A 22,410-nucleotide genomic window follows, 5' to 3' on the forward strand; every position below is an offset into this window, starting at 1 on the left:
CGGAGTGCCAGGAGAAAACCCACACAGGCACGGGGAGAACATGCAAACTCCACACAGGCGGGGGCGGGGATTGAACCCCGGTCCTCAGAACTGTGAGGCAGACACTCTAACTAGTCGTCCACCGTGCCTATCCGCCATTACGACGATTTTAAATTTTAAATCACGAAGTTTTGTGGCACGACTTCAGGTTCCAAATACATTTTTTGAATGAGAAATAAAGCAAATAATAAACTATACAGGCAACGTTTTATATCACATTTTAACATTGTGTAAAAATAATGGCTGTTTATAGTCAAAACAATGAATCATACAATGAACCGTACTTTGTGATGTGACTCAGATTCCTTTTGTCCATGAGCTTCAAGGGGAACCTGATAGTGAGTCATAACTCATAAAGAATTTAATGAGGGCTTTTATTTAACACTATGCACAACAGTTTTATTTTGACAATAAAAATTAGCTTAAAAAAGGTCACCTATCTCCACCCTTCATTAAAACGCATTGCGGTGTATGCTTGGGGCACCTGCGGTTGATGTTACATGTGAATGTTGCCGTCCTGCAGTCAGTCAACAACAGCACGTTGCGCAAAAAGTACTGAAAAATGGAACGTTCAAAAGTTTAGGAAAAGTCAAATTAAGTTCTGATTCATTTCAGGTTCATCCTGATATTTCACCCAGAAGCCCAATATCCCTAAGTTTTTGTGAATATTGTAAATGAGAGCATGCAACTCCTTGTACTTTTCATACCTGTGATGCTTTGCAATATCATGACAGTGATCATCAATCATGAGTAAGATTCAAACCCGTTTAGCTGCAGAAAGTGGGAAGACGAGTGGGAAAATAAATTGCATGTGGACATCATGAACCTCCCTTTGGAACAGGAAGCGCTGACATCCCTTTTATACACTCACACTGCTACACACATGTAGAGCTACTTTGGTAGGACAAACACGTGCGGAGGTTGGATCGGGTGGGCGGACAGTTGGGGGATGTGTGTACGAGTCCCTTGTAAATGGATGAGTGCGTTTGCCAGTATCCCTCCCTCGTGTGCAAACAGGAGTGTTGTGGAGGTTCGTTGTGATGGAGTGAAGGAAAAAGCCAAGCAAGTCGACCCAAGTGCAGGGAAGCAGGCAAGGAAGGGCAAGAGTCAGCAAATCAAGACAAATCTGTAGAAATTACAACAAAATGAGTTGAAGTTTTTTCTTTTTTTTTGCCTCATTTAACTCACCATTATTTGCACAAAGCACATCAAGACGGAACTTGATTTCCTGCAGTCAGTCAGTGGCAATGGCATCAGTGATCTTATGCTTTCTTTCTCTTTCTTTGCAAAGATACACGATATCTTTAACGTAGCCCCATACAAACAAGTGGGGATTTCTTGAGGAGCAGCCAACACAAGTGCGGGTAGAAAATGAAAAATGTCAGAGCAGAGATTCAAATCCAGAACCTCAGAACTGTGAATAAAAGAATTTGAATCGACAGTAAGTAAATTACAATTAAATCCAGATGCATCCCTCTCGTGCAGCTGCCCTACATGTGGAAGTAAACAAATTAGAATACTTTCCCGTATTCTGCGCCAAATAAAAGCAGTTCTAAAGCACAGCACATCAAAGAAGCACTAGTTAGCATTAATTGAGCACCGGCCAATTATTTTTAATGAATAGAATGCGGAGGAAATAGAGAAACGGGAGGAGGTCCCAAGGGTGCGGCACAGCAGAGAGGAACATATGTGTGCAACAAGACGACGGCATCATCGCGATAGCGACGACCTCACACGTCCGCGGAGACCTTGGCAGCTTTATGTGGTCATATCTTCCACGCTACTTGTTGCCCGCCATCGTGCAGCCATTTTATTTATGTAATGCCTAACAACTTCCTCTGCAAACTGCTGACAATGAAAGTAAGGAACATCCTTTATTTTATTTTTTTTTACAACAGGCAGTCAGTTGTTGCTGTGCGCACTGTACGTGACCCCCGACAGACTCGAGCAGTGAAAGACCGTCTGTGCTGGACTAAACTCTATCAGAATCGCTGACCTACATTGACAACCAAAATTCTAATATTTGTGCCATGAAATTATATTCATTTATTCCCAATAGTTTATTCTTTTAATTTTGAAGTGTTTCTCTGGATAGTGCTTCTTTCTCTTCTCTGTGCGAGCCTTTCATATTTTGCAACTGAGCGTGCGATCAGTTTCATTTTTAGTAAAATCTTTCCACACGCAAGAGGCCCCACTGCTAGTTTGTTACGCCGACCAACCGTCTGTTGAATTTAGCACGTTGTCCGTTGTTAATGCCAAAACTGGTGAATGACGATTAAGCGACTTCAAGCTATAAACCGTCATTGCGACGCATCAACTAATCGTTTCAATCCCAAGTATATGAATATTAAGGTTGTTGTTTTTTGTCTATTATCAGATTTAACCCACTGTTGATTTCAGTGAGGCGCCAAAACACGTGATTGCCGATTAATCGACTTCAAGCTCTAACCGTCATTGTGACGCGTCGACTAATCGGTTCAACCCCTAATTTGTGGATGTTATCTTTTTTTGTCCAATCAGATCCAAGCCTCTACTGTAAGTGCTGCCATGTTAATCTAATCTGCTCAGGGCTTCAGAATCAATAATGCTGGACTTGCTAGTTAATTCTAATTTTAATGCTAATAAATTAACAAACTTTAATTCTGTGTGCTGTAACTGAAACTATACTAGCAATGGGACTGTCTCATTAACCAAATTTGAAATGTTTCCTCACAGGGTCAGAGCACTAGCCTTTGATGACTTCAGTATTTAGCCGTCCTCTGATTGTTTGGTCAGAGTAAAACTTGTTACAGTCAACTTCAACAAGCAAAATACACACGTAGCGATCCGCACACTTCAGTACATTTACAAACAGCATCGCTGGTGAGTCTGAGGTAATTTATTCAGATTTGTTTTTGTCATGTTATTATTATTGATAAATATTGATTCCAAACTGCTCCGGATGATGTATGTGGCACAGTTGCTTGCTGTTATATATTATATTGTATTGATGGTTTATAGGAGTACCAAATGGACGACCCACCACATAAACGCACAAGAATGGACTGTCTCCTTGTCCTGTTTGCCCCTTCTGTGTGCTGCAACCATTGTGCAGGAAAGAAGACAACGGCATGTCCTGAAAGTCAGGGCAGCCTTCGCACTCCTCCTCCTCCTCCTCATTGTCGTTGCAGTCGGCATGGAAGGTCTGTTTCCATGACAACTGGAGAATTAAGGGCGAAGGAGCGCCGTTCCAAAATGACATGACGTATTTAAGAGGATAGCGAGACTGTAAATCACTCAGAGTGAATTGATAGCAGAGGAAAAGGGGATTGGATTTTGGGGAAAGCGAAAAGCCAGAGTCTGATGGATGTAGTACGACAATGAGAGACGCAAAACAACTGCCAGTCATGATTTGCAACAAATAAATGGCTGTGTGGCTTTGGTAACATAAACTTTATTCTTAAACAATCACTAACTTCATTCGGATTGTTTTTTCAACATCAATGCATATTTTTTTTCTCACAATTCATAGTGCATATATGGGGTGTGTTCCGATGCAATGAAATCCTCTGCAAACATAAAAAGAACTAATTAAAATCACGTACAATGAAAGCCTTTTGCTTTACCTTTTCATTCATCAACATTTTTTTTCTCACAAATGCTCTCAATCTGCTGTCAACAATTAATACATCCAATGACATGCATCACTTTGAGTCTACATTTGCACCAATATAAACCTCTGTATAAAAGATACTTATCTATATTCATATATATATATATATATATATATATATATATATATATGCTGGTCTTGCTGCACCTCTTGAATTCCACTGTTATGTCTGATATAATGCTTGTGTCGCTATTATGCTGCAAGTTACCAAGAAAGTGGAATTAATTTACCAGATACCAGTATGAACCCTCCCACACATCCTTAATGATCCGCAGTGCACTTACATACTGTATGCGCAATTGGGTGTCGGTTTGTTCTCACTAGAATTTAGTGGGGAATTGTACAAAAGGTTAACACTATATTGTGAACAGACTGAACAATATGCCAGCTACTCGAACAGAATATGGTCAAATCCCTGCAAGAAAATACCTGCCACAATATGGCCAACATGTTAGGGTAAAAACACAATCATTTCAAAGAGGTTCATTCAATTAGGGTCCGTATTTTTATTAAATTCCTCAATTTCATCCAAGTTGTCTTAACAATTACGCCTGCTTTCTACTCAGCATTCCTTCTTACGAAGGAGTGTATGGGCCACAATGAAAGAGAAAAAAAAGTAATGATATTAAAGATTAAAGTCATGTGTTAAAAGAAAAGTTGGAATATTATGAGAATAAAGTCACAAATAAAAAGTCTTAAATGTTTTGTAAAAAAACAACAAAAAGAACAACATCAAATTCAAGAGCGATTTTAAATTGGATCTGTAGTTCAGTCCAGCTTTTTTCACCTCAGGCAGCTGGCAAAGGTGAAGCCTTTTCTGACACAGTTTGCAGGTAGCAGTAGGCCTAATCCTTATCACATCTTGGCTGGATTACTGGAATGCACTTAACTTTGGAGTCAGCCAGTCTCGCCTCAAATATTGTATTTTTGGTTGGTTCAAAATGCTGCCTTGTTTTAGTGTCTTGTTTTTATTATTTTTAACTTTGTTACTGTTTTTGCATTTTTACAAGAAAAAAAATATTGGTATTTTCAAAAAATATCAAAATGAATTCAGGAATATTACAAGATGAAAGTTGCATTTTTTTAAGATAATAAAGCCTTGGTACAATGAAATAATAAATAATAATAAATAATGAAAATCAAAACTAAAAAACTCATAATGTGGTGAAAATAAAGTGGTATTTATACAAGCATGTTGCAATCTTTAAAAAACAAAAGTTGTACTGTAATATTACAAGATGTAGAAGTCAGACAGGTTACGAGAATAAATAACGATGTAAATCCAGATTTCCACATGAATGCAACAGTCAAGTTTAAGTTGACTTGATCTTCCATGCAGGTATGATGTTACAATTTTATGCTTGTAAAAATACATTTTATTTATTTTTCAACATATCGTAGTGAAATCACAACTCTTTTTTTTTTTTATTATTTCACATGACTTTACTCCTAATTTTACTTTTCTCCCCCTTTCCAGTGGGGCCCGAATATTCCTTGTAAACGTTTCTCCTTCTAAATTCATGTGAGAACACTTAACATACAACCATTCTGTTGTATAATTTCCATTTTTCCATTTCATACATAAGGTCATAAGTCCCACCTTCAACAATCATGCAGTGTCGATGCTTGGCCTCGCACCCTGTCACCACTTCCTTGGGTGACTAGACCACTTAGTGAAGCCATTGAGCCGCATGTGGACATCCTTGTGCAGTGGCTAAATGTTTGGAACTTAATTAATAAAATTAATTCATAATCTATCTTAATTAATCTAAAAATTCTCATGTATTTACTGCAAATAATGCGTCTTTGTTCATCTACTGCATGGGTGTCAAACTCAAGGCCCGGGGCCAGATGCGGCCCGCCACATCATTTTATGTGGCCCGCGAAAGCAAATCAAGCTCGTCAACTTCTGTGATTTTTGCTAAAATCTGTACCCAAATTCCAAATGTTCCTAATAATAAACAATAATGTTGAGATATTGGATTTTTCTGTTAGCAAACCTACAGTAACTTAAACAATACTTGAACAAATTATTATCCTTGTCTTCTGATTTCAAAACTAGTTATCCCTCAATTTGTTGTGTAATGGTAATAATATGATTTGGTGATTAAACATTTCACTGTTCTAGCGGCCCTCTGAGGGAAATCATAAATACAATGCGGCCCGAGACAAAAATGAATTTGACACCCCTGATTTTATCTAAGCCAGCGGCGTATGGTGCTGGGAAGAACAATTAAATGCTCTTCCACTAGATGGCGGAAAGTACAATAAACCTGTGTGTCCATGTTGCCAATCATACAACAGAAAAATAGCTTTATGTTCAACTAAACAGGCCCAAATTTCACCCTGACTAAGATCATTTGTGACTAAATGGAAATGAGATCATCATTATTCCAGTAAACAGTGTGCCCCCTCCGCTATATCGCGTTTTGTCATTCGCACCACCACCAGAGCGCAGATTTGTTAATGGGTTTTAACAGTTCAAATTTGGAGTTACACACCTCCAGTGTAGTACCATGTTGTGCCACAACATGCACAACATGCATTCCCACAACTAATGGGAGGATAAATTCCCCCCAGAACCCGCATACAGGTGAATACATGAATGCCGAACTGCGAATATGTGGAGGTTCAATGTAGTCTTTGTTCCCACGAAAAACATACTGTTAAGTATTGTTGCATACTCTGTTTGAATGTGTTGCTGCTAAAGTAGTGTGTGCTAAAGTAGCAATAGTTTCAAGGTTTATAATTACCCTGACATATTTGCTCATTTCCATGAACCGTCTATGTGTTTTGCTTTATATGTTAGCTTTCAGCGAGCGGACTTTCTTTAGACTAAATTATACAGATGCACTGTACACTTTGGTGTTTACATATACAGTGTTTAGTTCTATTTTATTTTATGTGTCTGTTTTACAATAAACTTCAACCAGGAGTGACAAATGAACAGCTTGGAGTAAGCACTCTTACTCTCTATTTGGAGAGCTGTGCGAGAAAGAGAGAGTTGCTGCTAAGGGTTACTTTAAAAAGTGTGTTTTAATAAGATGAAATGTGTTTAAAGCATGTGGGAGGGGTAAAACCTTTTTTACGATTGTGCTCTCTCTATAGTGCAGATTTTAGCCTATTATGAGTGGCTCTGAACGGGGGTTCACTGTATGTATACTTTTTGTTTGGTGGTGTGCCATGAGATTTTTCTGCTGTACAATGTGTGCCTTGGCTCGAAAACGGTTGGGAAACACCGCTTCAATGGACCGACTAAAGAGACAAACACTGGGCACGCTAATTGGAGGATGGGGAATACACAGCATTTACACCGCAGAGCAGCCAGTTCGCTCTACCTCCGTAGTTCATTGGTCACCAAGCCAGGTGAGGTTTTGTGCAACTCCTTTGGACGGGGAAGGCTCTCGGTCACCCTGTCCACATTTCATGTTTTCACAATAAAATGTCACCTATCCTTTCTCTTATTTCATCAATCTACATTCCATGATTTTGACCATACTTTTAACAAGTTAAGTTCTATGAAGTGCAAATGTGTTTTGGGCATATAGTGTTACTGATGCTGGTCATTTCCTTTTTGGAAGGAGAACACCATTTCCTGGAATTCCCGTCTACATAACAAAACCAACTAATCTCAAACATATCGTGAAATAGTTCAGTCTTCTCAACAGACATGAGTGCACTCCTACACTGCACTCTTATATTGCTTCCGATGCTGGACACTGTTGTAGTCACACATACAGTACACACCTGAGTTACTGACATGCCAGCTTAAGCACTCTTGTGACTAGATCAGCAAATACATTCAGCCAGAGCGACTCGTTTGATTCAAGGGGGAAATTTTTTTTATAGTTAGCTTCACAGCACATTGGTATGCTGAAGGACTAGTTATTATTGGCAAACCGAACACAAAAGCGCATTTAGAAAAAAATGCATGTATGACAAGTCAACACATATTAAAGCTTTTTTTTCACAGCATAAAATGTAAATGAGAGATATTTGTGTGAGGAGAGACAGACCTCTGATCTGTTGTGTGTCACAGCTTTTTCTCTTTTTTGCATAAAATATTGGTCGAGTCCTGATTGAAAATGTTTATATAGATATAGATATATAGTTTTCCTCTGTTTCGTATTAATTCTTCTAAAAGTTTTCACAGGCAAGAGTTCAGAGTTTGTTCCATCTCGTCATGAGAGTACAGTAGTAGCTCCTCGGTCGCCATGACGATGACGCTATTTCAGCGAGGAAGCGATGGTGCATATGTTTGTTTGGAAGGAGGCGGGAAGTTTCCTAAGGCCCCTCCCTTTTTATGTGGGGGCCGGGGAGTGTTCAGGCCACGCCCCTCAGTGGAACCCCCTCCCTTTCTTTGCTATGAGGAGTCCTGGTGGACTGCTTTGCCTCCGTTCATGGTGGGGGTCCCTGAACTCTTCCGGGAGCGATGCTTGTCCTCAATCTCGTGCAGCGACGGCTCGCGGTACATACAAACTGAGAGGTTGTGAGGAGATGGAGGACAAAGATGAGGAAATGAGAAGAGGACCAGGGGACGAGGACATGTTAAAAAAAATGGGAGAATGAGGAGGAGATGAGGAAATAATGACAACATTAGGAAATGAGTGGAGTGAAGTGAAGTGATGAACAATATGTATAGAAACAAAAATTAGGTTAGGAACTAGTTAAGTACAACAGACAAGTACGTATAATACAAATGACAACAGAGTTAAATGTTAAAGTTTTCTTAAGAATTCATTTCATTGGCTATATATCTGCACCTTGCAAAATACGAAATTGCGAATACATTTGTCATGTTATCCGTCTCGGACAAACACCGAACCAAGTCAGCGGGTTCATTCCACATCCCAGACGTTTTTATTATTTCTCTTTCCATCAACTTGACTGATGAGATTCAGTTTGTGGGAATTATAATACAGAACCTGCACCGGATGGATAATCAATGGCAGTAGAGGCACAATATTGTATGGTTGTTGTTTTTTCAGGCTTCTGGAGAAACTGTTTGGTCTTCCCAGCACCAGGGAGAACAATAGGCGAGGATATTGACACGCTCTATTGTTCCCAGTGGTCACATAATTCGTTATGAGACTGTAAATAGAGTTTGAAGGGACGAATTTGGATATTGTGGACATACAGTGGAACCTCTAAAATACAACACAACCCACCTCAACCTCTTATTTATTGGGTAAATAATGGTAATAAAAAACTCAAATTCGAATTCTAAATAGAGTGGTACCTCAACCCACAGTATTTGTAATCAATTTTCCCCATTGAAATGTCATTAATCTTTTCCAGTCCCGATATGTTTTTAATAAGGCTACGAACGAATCAATGGTGACTCGGTGGTGCATTGGAGTGCGCAAAAAAAAAAAAAAAAACGAGCACAGAGTCAGAATTTTCAGATTCAAATCACAACAATCAAAAAATAACATACTACTTGCTTCATTCGAACAGTAACTGTGCTGCAATGTAAAAAGATAAAAAAATACTTTACTATGTTTCGCCTTGGTTTATGGCCCACATCATCTTGACTTACTGCGAATAGTTTCTGCTCATGTATACATAGTAGCTCTATCGAGATGGCCGTACTCTCCAGATAAAGTATGTTTAACAAAAAAAAACCCACCTTTCCATTGAAGGAGGCTTCCATTAGCCTAGCTCTGTTTAGCTACACGGATACCATGGAAGCACCGCAAAAAAAGCTAAAAAGGAGCCACCACTGGAGGGGGCGACCGCAGTAGATTGAATGGGAGAAAGTTTATCAATGATGAAAGATGACGAAAGCACTTAGGTAGCCAGCAGTCTCAGTAGCCAACAGGCTTGCTCGAAAGGCGGCAGCTTGGGCCGTGGGGGTTTATGTCCCCGAAGAGCGCAAAACAGACCCGGGATTTTAATTTTGGCCAAGCTACAGCAAGGGATCCTGGTTAAAGTAAGCCATTTTAAACTAAAAATCCAAACTTTCTTTTAACAGAGACGACAGCTGAAACGTGTCGGTCAAAATGTGCCAGCGTCCTCTCTTACCGGTTCAATAGTTTTGAAAGAAAAAATGTAATAGGATTTTTCATTTATTGGACTATTATTTCGGAATAGTACAATGCGTAACAATTCAATTGTGATTCGCTAGTCATTCGTTACTGTCAATTCGAATAACAAATTGGGTTGTAGGAGGCGAGTCCGAGTGAAATTAAATCAATTTTTTTAAAATTAAAATTTAAAATTTAAATTTAATTTAAATTAAATCAAAACATAATTAAAGAGAATGTAATGAAATAAAGCTGTTTTCTAAAGTTTAATTACTGTATTTATGGTAGTCGTGTGCTGAATGTGCTTTTAAGGGGCGTAACCTAGTGAGTGACGTCAGGAGCTGGAGGCACTCGGATTGGCCAGTTATTTCATTGCGAGTGTCTGCTCCTTGTGAGTGTTCTCGTTTTGTATTTGAGTGTTTGTCCTGTTGAATAAACGACTCAAAGTGCATCGGCGACTCTGGCTCTCCTTGCCCACTTACGAGGACATTACAGTACCTTGAGTGCGCCATTGTTTTCATTTCACTCACGTGCACATAAAGCTCGTTCATAACTAAAATTTTGCCTTGCAAACAAAGCAAAAAATTTGACCAACCGATGGCTCCTAAATTGGGGCACTTGTAAGTCAAGGTACCTCTGTTCTATGTAGATTATAAATTTTCGCGATATTTTGAGTTGTGGCACCCTTATTTTATCAGTTGGACCTAAAATAAATTACTTGCAAGCAAAGCTAGAAATTGACCAACGAGTGAAAAAAGAAATATCAAATAATCAGTTTTCGAATAGTGTTACCTTCAATCGGCCTTGGTACAAAGTGAGACGAGGGTTTGGTCTTCTTGACCCGGTTGCCTTTCATGACTTGCCCCTCCTTGGTGAGGCCGAGAAACCAGGCCCGGCCCGACTCCTGCTGTCGGTAAACAGTGGACGAGTAGATCACGTAGTAGTTCTCAAAAACCGACTCCTTGAACTTGCACTCCGGCGTGAACATTTCCTATGAGAGTAGAGCACATACGGTACTGTACGGTCTGCGCTACGAGCTAAACCAAAGATGTCCAAACTTTTTTTTATGAGGGCCGCATGCAGAAAAATACAAGGATGCAAGAGCCACATTAAAACTTTGACTTCAATGTATTAAACACGCATAAAGAGGAAATAAACTACATTTTTGCAATAATATGTTGTATGTGCCCCCACTAGTCTAAACACGGTAATCTGATTAATATTACTTTGAATCAAATTTTAACAAGTTAGGGTTCAAACCATCATGTCATCAACCCATAGTTATGGTAGTTATCGCATCATACATGGGGAGTCCACTACCTGTTTTCCGGGTTTAGTCACATGATGTTTGCAATGGAAGCACAAGAGACGTTGTGACGATAATTTCGGTCGACAGCCTAGGTCGATATTACCAAACATTAGATGGATTGAAATTGATGGATTAAGCTGTTTAATTCTTATTACACGAATGCAATATTAATCAGAATACTGCGTTTTGACTAGTGGGTGCACATAATATGTATTATTGAAAAAATAATGGGTTTAGTTCTCCATGAAACCCAATCCATCAAGCAACAATAGATTGTTTATATATACACTATATGTGGAGGTATTATAATTAATTTTTAAAAATATATACACTATGTCACAACTTTCTTTTTAAGGTGATAAAGCAAATAGTTGAGGATTTTTCAAAGCTCCAACCTCAGAACTGTGAAGCAGATATGCTAACCATTATACCACTGTGACGCCCTATATAAAACCAATTTATTATTAATACTAGCGTGGCACACATGGGGGACGTGTCGCACCCCCCAACTTTTTCGACATCCGCACTTTTCACGCTGCACCCCCACTGGGGCTGTCACTATCGAATCTTTTTAGATTGTATTATCCTACCTACAGGTATTTCGTCGAGTACTTGAGTAATCACCGACCTCCCACCAAAAAAAAAACCCCAAAAAAACTATTTTTAGAATTAGAATTTGAGACAACAAAATCAGCCTTTGCTAAACAGTTAGCATTGGCGATTAGCATTACCGCACTAGCGATTAACATAGAAATAAAAATAAATAAACGCTAACATTCAGCTCACTCATACATCATGTTATATGTATATTACACATCTATTAGTGTCTTAAAAATCACTTACATACGCTGCTCTGTTGTTTTTCGCAATGCTTTTTCACTGGCCCAACATTTCATCGATCTGCAACAAAACTCCGTGTGGGAAACATGGACAGTCGCCAAATGGTTCCGGGCACCGTAAATATGCTTTTATTAATAATATTTTTGTGCTTCCAAGCAGAACATTTTGCGTGAAACAATTTTTGTTGTCAGTTTAGCAGAGTTTCCCGATTTATTTTCACAGCTCGAGCCCCCGCACTTTTTTTAAAAACAGTTTTGCCGATCGTGTCAAATGTTATTTTTCAGTATGAAAGCGTTGAATTCATTTCAAGTGGAAAAAGCCTCTGTTTTGCTTCCTCGCTCAAAATGGGCTCCCACCACTCGCATGTGACCATTGCCAAGGTCAGTAAACACACCACACGTACACACCCAAACACACGTGTCCTTGGCGATTCAAACAGAAAGGTGCTCTTATTAGAATAACGTTCGACAATGGAAGATTTGTATCGCGCCACGTCATTATCAAAGCAGCACATCAAGGAGAAAGTCAATGAGACGGGGGAAAGATGGAAAGGACGCGATATCGGCTGTGTGCTACATTGCTGCCTTGTCAGTGCGGGAGAGCAAATAATGATCCACTCTATGTTATGCTTGTGTTATTGCGGCCTCTGCGCGACTGTGTGTTTCTAATTCGTCTCTCTGCATGCATGTCATCCCAACGGTACACCGATTCGACTGTCCACTTGCTTTTCTCCTGGCATGAAGTCCCACTCAAGCCCACCGCACATTCCCGCCCACGCCAGCATCTTCCTTGTGGAACTATAAAGTGTGTGCTACATTTGGGTCCAAATTTTCCCGGGACAGAGCAGCCGTTTGATTAATGCGATCCGTTTTAACGACGCCTTGGCGAAGGTTCAGTCAGTCATGGAGAACTTCGCTTTCACCTTCTCCCGGGAGTTCGTGCCACTTTCTACTCGATCACTACGGCGTTCCCACGCCCTCAAAATACCTCTTATTCCCTGTTCCCAGTATCTCAATCAACATCCTCACCCCAACTTGGCTACGGAATACTCCAAGTATCCATTACATCCATAAATATGACAGCACCCACCAAGATACACTACAGAGTAGAAAGTGAAAACACCCCTGTTAAAAGAACAAAAAATCCAATTTGTCTCAAAATTTCCATCCATCCATCCATTTGCTGAACTGCATATCCTCATTAGGGTGATAGGTAAGCTGGAGCCTTTGCCAGCTGACTTTGCCAAGAGGCAGGGTACACTGTGGCTTGGTTGCTGTACTGTTTTTTTATTATCCAGCGAGCCATCCATTTTCTGAGCCGCTTCTCCACACTACGATCGCGGGCCTGCTGGATCCTATCCCAGCTGTCATCGGGCAGGAGGCGGCAAACACCCTGAACTGGTTGCCAGCCAATCGCAGGGCACATACAAACAAACAACCATTCGCACTCACATTCACACCTACGGGCAATTTAGAGTCTACAATTCATGCATGTTTTTGGGATGTGGGAGGAAACCAGAGTGCCCGGAGAAAACCCACACAGGCACCCCGGTCCTCAGAACTGTGAGGCTGACGCTCTAACCAGTCGTCCACCGTGCCGCCATTTTTATTATTATTATTATTATTATTTAATCAAACCACAGAAGCACTGTGCGATCGCTGTTACATCAGCAATGATATGTCACTCTGGTTCCGGCCCATTCCAACATTTTTATTTTGTTCTTGTAAAGTTATTCGTTTACCGATTTAGATATACGCTTGGGATCTTTGTCAAACTTTAATTCCTCTTCAGCTTTCTACTTGAAAACTAAAGGTTTTGTGGCAAAATTGACTAGTATTTGTGTACCTCCACCTTGACTAAAGACTAGACAAGACTTCACCTTGGATATGGCATTTTGGTGATGCACTGTGCCTTTTATTTTATTTTTTTTAACACAAAGAATTCAGCCAGGCAAAATTTTACATAGAAATTGTATCAGCATGTGGAAAAATGTTCTATAGTCTGATGAAAATGAGGTTTTAGCCAAAATACCAAAAGGTACAGTATGTTTGGAGCAAAAACAACACTGTTTATCACCGCCAGCATACCATACCCGCAGCAAAGCACGGTGGTGACAGCATTATCTCTAAAAAGCAGTCAAGCCATGAATAAATGAATTTAATGCGAATGCGTTCATCTTTAAAATACACCCACACTCTCCTCTTTATCTGAATCAGACACCTTGAAAATGAATAAAGTTGTATCTGTGTGGATAGATGTAGTTGAAGCAGAACAGATGGCTTGGTTTTATGCATCCTTGGCTCAATTTATAGGGGACGTATTATGGAAAATTGACTTTTTAATGGCTTGTATACAAATAGCTGGACCTCTGGAATCCCTGTCCACCGATGAAGTATAAAATTAAACAACCACGTAAAATGTTTTTACCTACCATGTTCTGAAAACGTGTCTGTAAGCGAGCCGTACTGCAGTTCCGCCCCACAGTTGTGTAACAGTAGGGTTAATTTACATAATAACCACCCCCAAACCGTGTTTCTACGACCAAAACATGATCGTGATAGGAAACATCCTTAGCTTTTGATAAGGAGCGCATAATTGATTGCTTGAGGAAGTTGTCGATGGTGCCGATGGGAATTATTTCCGTTTGGCGATGTGCCTATATGTCACATACACACAGTGTAGTGTATGAAACACTGCCTCGATGAGTGAAAAGGCTGTACCACCGGTTATCACGGAAAGCAAGACACACTACTGAGCCAGTACTAAAAGTGGTGGGGTATACAGTCGCTCACTTGCATGGGACAAAAACAAGCTAAAAGTGTGTTATAATTCCTTGTGGAGTTTTTGAGAAAACCATGTCCCAGGCATGTTATTAAAAACGTGTCAACTGCTATTAAAAACAAAAAAAGTCATTTTTAAAATGCTCCTCCTTATCTGAACGAGACACCTTGAAAATGAGTAAAGTTGTATTTGTGCAGATAGCTGTAGCGATGCAGAACAGCTGAATTGGTTTTACACAACCTAATCTCATTTTAAAGCAGGATTTTTCTGTGTATATGTGTACGCGTACTGTATGTGTGAGTGTGTGTGGATGTGTTCACAATATCTCCTGCAGGTTTCTGTGCCCTTTAAAAGTTGTCCAATTCCACTTTCCTGCTGGAGGTGACCATTTATAGTGTTAATGTGTGTGCATGCTGTGTGGTGTGTGTGTGTGTGTATGAGTAATAGACAGAAAGAAAGAACTAGAGTAGGGCTGGTCAGAAAAAAGACAGATTGTGGGTGTAAATTTGACAATTTTCAGCTGTTACATTTTATTAATGATACACATATATATGCACCCTGAACCGGTCGCCAGCCAATCGCAGGGCACATAGAAACAAACAACCATTCGCACATTCACAATTTAGAGTCATCAATCAAACTACCACGCATGTTTTTGGAATGTGGGATGAAACCGGAGAAAACCCACGCAGGCATGGGGAGAACATACAAGCTCCACACAGGCAGGGCTGGGATTTAAACACCGGTCCTCATAACATAACTGTGTGATTCACAAACTCCCTAAAATTCACCTATGCTGAAAAAAACGTTCTTAATTTGATCATGTTCATCGGTTGCACATGATTACAATGTCTGACGTAAACTGACGTAATTTCTCTCTTCTTTTTGAAAATAACATACTGTACTTTGTTTACCACCATTTGATCTTGTGAAATCTATGTTACATGTTCGAATTAATTAAATTCAAATGACTTTTTTTTTCAGTGAATTTGGGGCATTTGTGCTCTTCTACAACAGTCTAAGATGACACAAAATGGCGCCAAAACCGTATCAAAATTGGAATTCGTCTCAAGGAAGTATGTTGAAGTAATACATGACAACTGAGAGACTGAAAGTACCGGTAAGTTTGAAATGGTAAACTGTGAATCCTAATTTGTGGTATATTTATAAGCAGTACTCACCATTTAATTGCGATGTCTCATTGGCGTTGCAAAGTATGGACTAATTAAAAATAAAGGCTGCCATATGTCCTCTAAAGAGAACTTGTGTGTGTGTGTTTATGGGTGCTTTCGATGCTCACGCAGCATTTCACAGCTCAGCAACAGTTTGAGTCACACCCCGTTCATTTCTAAAAGACGCAAGCGTGCAAATGCAAGCACCGTAAAGGACTTTGGGAAGGTGAGGTCAGTGCGATCATCGCTACAGTATATGGACACTTCTCGTGGGTCAGCAGCCGAGAGGACAGGCTCGGGCGCAGCAGGTTATCTAGAGCCTGCGGACGTTCTGTCAAACTGCAGGAGTCTCTATCTCTGCTGGGGTTCAGAGGGTCATGTCCTGCCTGTCTGGCGGCGGACGCGTGTTTGTGTGTGTGAGGCAGACAATGACGGAGTGCACACCATCAGGCATTGGTCCATCGTCATCTGTTATGAGCCCCAATTAGGTCAAGCATATAGATTGCAGCAGTTGTTCTCAAACTGGGCAGTCGTAGGGCACATATAAACAAACAACCATTCACACCTATGGGCAATTTAGAGTCTTCAATTAACCTACCATGCATGTTTTTGGAATGTGGGAGGAAACCGGTGTGCCCGGAGAAAACCCACGCAGAACTGTGAGGCAAACGCCCTAACCAGTCGCCCACCGTGCCCCCACAACACTAATTGTCCTTTTGGAAACTAGCTCTGTGTTTGTAACTTTGTTGTGGAAGTGGAAGCAATGCATGTCAGATTGATAAATACAGTGCTGCCTTGACTTACAAGTTTAATTTGTGCTGTGACCATGCTCGTAACTTGAAACACTTGTATTTGAAGTCATCTTTTCCCATTGAAATGAATGGAAATTCCATTAATCGGTTCCACCCCTCAAAACAATAACCTAGAAATTTAGAACATATTTTCAATAATAAAAATAGCATTCTACCGTATTGTGCTTTGTGAAGCTGCTATAACATAATTAAATACAATATTTAGATATAAACTGTGTGCATTATGATGAATTCTTTGTGCGGCTCCTTCTGGTTGTGTGCGCTTTGGCCACCGGTGGGCAGTATAATACAGACATACGGATATACACGAAGGAGACGGTCACAGATGCTCAGTAGGTAATTGCAGTAGGCCTAATATTGGTCATTTTTTGCAATAAATAAAAAATATTTGACTGTTAATATTGTTATATTGTCTTTCTGCATGTTTTCTGCGCTGTCCGAATATTTGTTGCTTAAAAGCTGATAACACAGCGACATTGATGCTATTCGTTAGCCCATCTATGATGCTTTACATTATGTGTTAGCATTAGCATAGCGAAAGTTATGCGGTTGTTTTAAAGACAACTCTTTTATGTTTAGTTTATGTTCATTTTTAGTTTATGTTTACTTCAACTGAGAGTGGCAATAAACAGCCCGAAGCAAGCATTTGTTTTATTTTTATTTTTTTAAGAATCGTTCACTTTCTGCCAAATTGCCAAACAAACAAGCTTGTTGTAAAGTTAGCACTAGCAATCCTATCGCAAACATTTGTGGAAGTCACTGTATTGAATTGAAGTGAATTTAATTTGGTTAAGTTCCTTTCTCTGTGTTTAAATGTTCAAAAAAGAATCATAATTCCCATGCCATTTAGGGGTGCACATGAATGATAGTTATGTTTAACTGCTATAAGGATTATGGAGTCCTTGAGAAAAAATTTCTTCTGTCAGGGGTCCCAGGGCCAATAAGTTTAAGAACCCCTGGTGTACATCACAGGTAGGAGAGTGCTTTGCTGCTCCTCAGAAGCTGTCACGCCATAGCATCCCCTCCAAACAACAGAGCCACAAGGACATCACTCCCCACAAGCTTGGCTTGGAGCTGTGTTGCGTGTGGACAAAGAAGCTCTTGGGAATGATAAGGACGGAACGTAAGTGACTTTGAAGTCTGACTGCGCACCTTGTTTGCAGATGACTGAGTAGGAAAAATGAGGTGAGGAACGCGGGTCGCAGTCTCTCATGATTAATGAAATCACCTTAATGGATTCGCGTGAAGCGCAGAAGCACACAATGAAGAGGAATAAACACCTAAAACACGCCCGCACACTAAAATGCGTGCCAAATGGTTCACCGACCAAGTTGCTTTGTCTGAGAGGAATACATAATGAGGCATAGTTGTTAGTGCTACAACACAAGTGGAGGTGCCACATTTCACAGCTCACAATCAGAAGAGTGATTGCAAAAATGCTTATTTGGGACCTCTTGGAATTTTTTTATTCTTACAATGAATAAATAACATTTTCATATATATATGAGCACCAATCAGAATGATTGAGCACCAAAATGAGCACCAATCAGAAGCAAGTATCCTTGATCAGTAATTTCCAATTATTCAATGTCATGCAAGATGATCAGGTGTGATGTGGGTAATTGTCCACTTCTACTCAATTAGTATGAAAATGTATGACATTGTGTTTTTTTGTTCATCAGTCTATGCCAATGATATATAGTGTTAGTTTCATGTTGTTTACGATGTGTAATGCGGGCAGAGCATGGCATCAAAGTTTGATAATCATTTCAAAGATTAGCCAGAATAAAGGGCGTGCGAGGCCCTGTTCATTACTTTTCGCAGCTTTAATTTACATTTACGTAGGACTGGGGATCGCCAAAGGGTATTGCTTACAAATGCCGTTAAATGTTTAAGCTGGAAAAACTAAGGGGAGCAGAACAGTATATACAGTAAATGTGAATTATGGATCGTATATAAATGTTCTAATATTATTAATCCCCTCACTATTTAAATGTCTCTATCTCAGCTAGGAGTTTGGAGATAATATTTTGGGGGGGTGGAAATTAGGTTTGGTAAATTTTGAATTTTGTCCAAAAACTATTTTTCTATTTTGCCCTTAAGTCGATATTCAAAAGTTTTTGTCCTTAAAAATTGAGGTTTTGGACATGTGGCAGACGATAAGACTTCACACATCTGAGAGACTGTTTATGTGCCACAGTAGGTGCTGCTGTTTTGGCTAGCAATAATCTCTTTAAACGTGCCGGTGTGAACAATAGTTTCAGATTGTAATTGCATCAGTCACTGTAATTGAAATTGTTTTGTTTCCCAGGCTTTACTGAGCATACCTGTATATTTCACATTCGAAAATCTCATGGCACACCACCAAACGTATATATGTCACAAAAAGTATCAATACATAAATAATGATGATCTTGTCTTAATTTAGTTACAAATTGCAATAGTACTTTGAGGAACATTGTCCTTAAACTGTTCAACTGTTTTCTCACGCACTTGTTCACAAAGAGGTGAACCTTGCCCAATCTTTTCTTGTGAATAACTGAGCAATTCAGGGAAGCTCCTTTTATACCCAATCATGTTCCCAATTAGCCTGTTCACCTATGGGATGTTCCAAACAAGATGAGCATTCCTCAACTTTCTCAGTCTTTTTTGCCACCTGTCCCAGTTTTTTTGGAACCTGTTGCAGCCATAAAATTCAAAGTTAATGATTGTTTGCGAAAAACAATAAAGTTTATCCGTTTGAACATTAAATATATTGTCTTTGTAGTGTATTCAATTAAATGCAGGTTAAACATGATTTGCAAATCATTGTATTTTGTTTTTATTTATGTTTAACACAACGTCCCAACTTCATTGGAATTGGGGTTATACATCAACCCACCACCACAGTACTTTCATTCGAATATGATGTGTTCAATCATGAGATTCATTAATCAACCTTTATCTTTCTGAGTTCAATTTTCACAATTTCCTGAGCATTTCAAACCTTATTTGGCATGAATGAAGGGGGTGATTATTGAGTGATTTGTGTCGAGTGCCCGTGAGAGGAGAGTGCCAGTGGTGACGTCGTTTGGCAGATTAAGAGAAAAGAACAACAGTGAGATGTAATGGATATGAAACTGGGTTGCCAGCAGAACTGGGTTGAACGCATTCAGAATTTGAATCAGTGTTAGCGACAGGTGTTCTTTGACTTTGTATGAGGCGACAGAGGATTCTGGAAGGACTTCCTTTTGAATTTGGGCCTGAGCCATCCATGTACCTCAAAGATTTAGCCTTACGGAAAATCCCAAGACTGCCATAGAGGCCCCAAGGAGCTCATTTATATTCCACCGAGAATTCAGGTCAGGCTGGTCTCGACTGGTATATTCTCTCACAGCACTTACTCCTCTTATTCCCCACCTCTATGATTAGCTTCTCTCGGTCTCAGTCCAAAGAGTCAGCATGTGGTTGTGTGTTGACCTTGTCGAAGTCCTTCCAGAGAAGACAGAGATGATAAATGACTGAAATCAAACCACAAACAAGTGCTAATATCCCAATAGTGAAGGAGGAACTACGCTGAAGAGCAAAAAGCCTTTTTTATCTGAAATGATGCTGTAATTGCTGAATAATGTCTAGGTATAAATAATATGTATTAATTACTAGGTCCATGACTACATAGGCATTAATAAATCAAGGGGGAAAAAATCACTGTTTGAGGTATTTCCCATAAAATCTGAAGATCCCAGCTCAAGCTTTTAATACGGAACAATTATGCAATGCAGTGACAGATTAACGAATGAAATTATCAATCATTACCTGAAGCACAAATGCATACGAAACATGACAGACAAAGCAGCATTTCATGGAGCCATTTTTGGCTCATTTTTTACCTTGAAAGAAACCCAACCACACTCTCTAACCTTCCACAACTTTTACTCTCTCCTACTTTAGGACCTTCAGTGAAGGTTTTACTCTGACATGTCATTTATTCCTGTGACATAAATAAGAAGCAGTGAATTTAGTCCCCAGTTAAATATAAAAGAATAGGAGCAGTTACTCTAAATGGATGGATGGTTAGCCCGAACCAGATGAGTAGCTGGATAGAGATAGATGATGCCCAGCCAACCAACAAGGGATATGCAGTACTGTGCAGAGGTCTTAGGCCACTCTCAAGTGGTTATTTTATCAATGTGTAACACGCACATAGAACTAGAAGCCAGTCAGTAACAGAGGGCAGAGACCTCCACCAAAGAGAATTCATTGGACTGTTGTTGTTTATTGCTTGTCCATCTGTTTGTTAGTTTGCAGGCTACTTCCTAGTTAATTAGGGTTGACAAAGAGATGGATAGTACTATTATGAAGTTGTCAGTTCTTTTCATACCAGTTACTCATGTGGTGAAACTAAATTATTATACCCGCAACTTTTTCCAGATTATCAAAATGACCCTTCTACAAAGTTCTGTGCTCAATTATTTCCATGTCCTTTTTGTAATGCTGCCAGTTGTATCAATCTCACTGTTTACTTTTGTCAAATAGACTGATGTGAAAAAAATATCTTTAAAACAACAACAGTAAGAATTTTCGATCGTTCGATCTAAAAAGATAGCTAGATAGATAGCCAATTCCTACTGTGCTGTTTAACAGCAAACTGGGCAAACTAGGTCATGTTGACAAGAAGTTATGAATTATGGAACTGGTGTCTTCATTGTAGCTGTTCAGCCCCCACACACTAACAGGGCTAAAACACTCCACACAAGCATTATCAACCCCTCTCACCCACAGCTTCATCAGCAAAAGCCTCAACAAGGCTCGTGTCAAACAGAAGCAACCGCTTAAACTGATGAACGCAGGCAGCGAAAAAACTCTCACAACAAGACAGAAAAGCAGCAGAGAGGGAAGCGTGACCAAAATAGGAGGATATCCCTCAATAATGACCTCCCAGGAGAGAGAGGGCTGTATATGCTTGAAATCTTTGGAGAGAGACGAAAATAAGACAATAAAAGAAACGCATTAATGGGCGAGAAGGCTTGTCAGATAGAGAACAGAAAACAATAATAAACGCAAGTTGCATCAAAAGTAAAAACTGAAGGGCTTATTTAATGGCTGTCATTGCACCATGTGGAAGGGTCATAAATGCGTTAACACAAATGTTCCTCTTGAAGCGCATACTAAATTATACCGCATACGACCTGTACTGTTGAATATAGTGGTGGCTTAAGACACAGGTGTACCAATTTATGAGTTTTTCAAGATTAGAGCTGTCGTTCGGCCGATTTTTTTACTTGAGATATGAGCCCTGAATGGTGGCTGTGAACTCACTGCATAGTAGGCAGCACTTTATTACATTATACAGCAAATTATTTAAAAAAGAGGCTTTAAGCTGTTTAATGTCACTTCCAGCTGAAGTTTTAATTGTTTAATTACTGTATGTTTTTATGCACTACAATATAATTGAGTGCTATATTTCCTCATCAAAATACATATTACATACATTTTTGTTGTTTAGAGGGGGAAGGCTCGAACGGATTCATGGCATTTCAATTAATTTCAATGGGAAGACGTGTTTTGTGTAACAAGCGAGATCAAGGAAAAATTAAACTTGTATCTCAAGGCACCACTGTAATTGTATGCAGGAATACTGTACGCACTTTGCAATCCATATGCAACTTTAGTCCCATCTATGAACATGGCACGAGGCTCATAAGTCCAGCTACTGCATTCTGTCTACTGTTGCATGCTGATTTCCCATGTTTGCCATCCCAGCGACCTGACCAAAATGCATTTGCCTCATGTTTTAAAT

At 39.6% G+C, this 22,410-nt stretch overlaps 1 protein-coding gene across 2 annotated transcripts in view; it reads right to left on the reverse strand.

Annotated features, from left to right (window-relative positions):
• Positions 1-6,437: 6,437 nt before the first annotated feature.
• Positions 6,438-22,410, reverse strand: part of fgf12a (fibroblast growth factor 12a) — a 30,656-nt gene continuing 14,683 nt past the window's right edge. For both annotated transcript variants that reach the window (XM_061693805.1, XM_061693804.1), the window contains 2 exons: positions 10,510-10,708; positions 6,438-8,170 (listed from right to left, as the gene is read on the reverse strand). In XM_061693805.1, coding sequence (XP_061549789.1) covers positions 8,055-8,170; positions 10,510-10,708 — 315 coding nt within the window. In that variant the 3' untranslated portion in view covers positions 6,438-8,054. The remainder of the gene's footprint in view (positions 8,171-10,509; positions 10,709-22,410) is intronic.

This window comes from Phycodurus eques, chromosome 13 (genome assembly GCF_024500275.1).
Source record: "Phycodurus eques isolate BA_2022a chromosome 13, UOR_Pequ_1.1, whole genome shotgun sequence".
Classification (NCBI taxonomy): domain Eukaryota; kingdom Metazoa; phylum Chordata; class Actinopteri; order Syngnathiformes; family Syngnathidae; genus Phycodurus; species Phycodurus eques.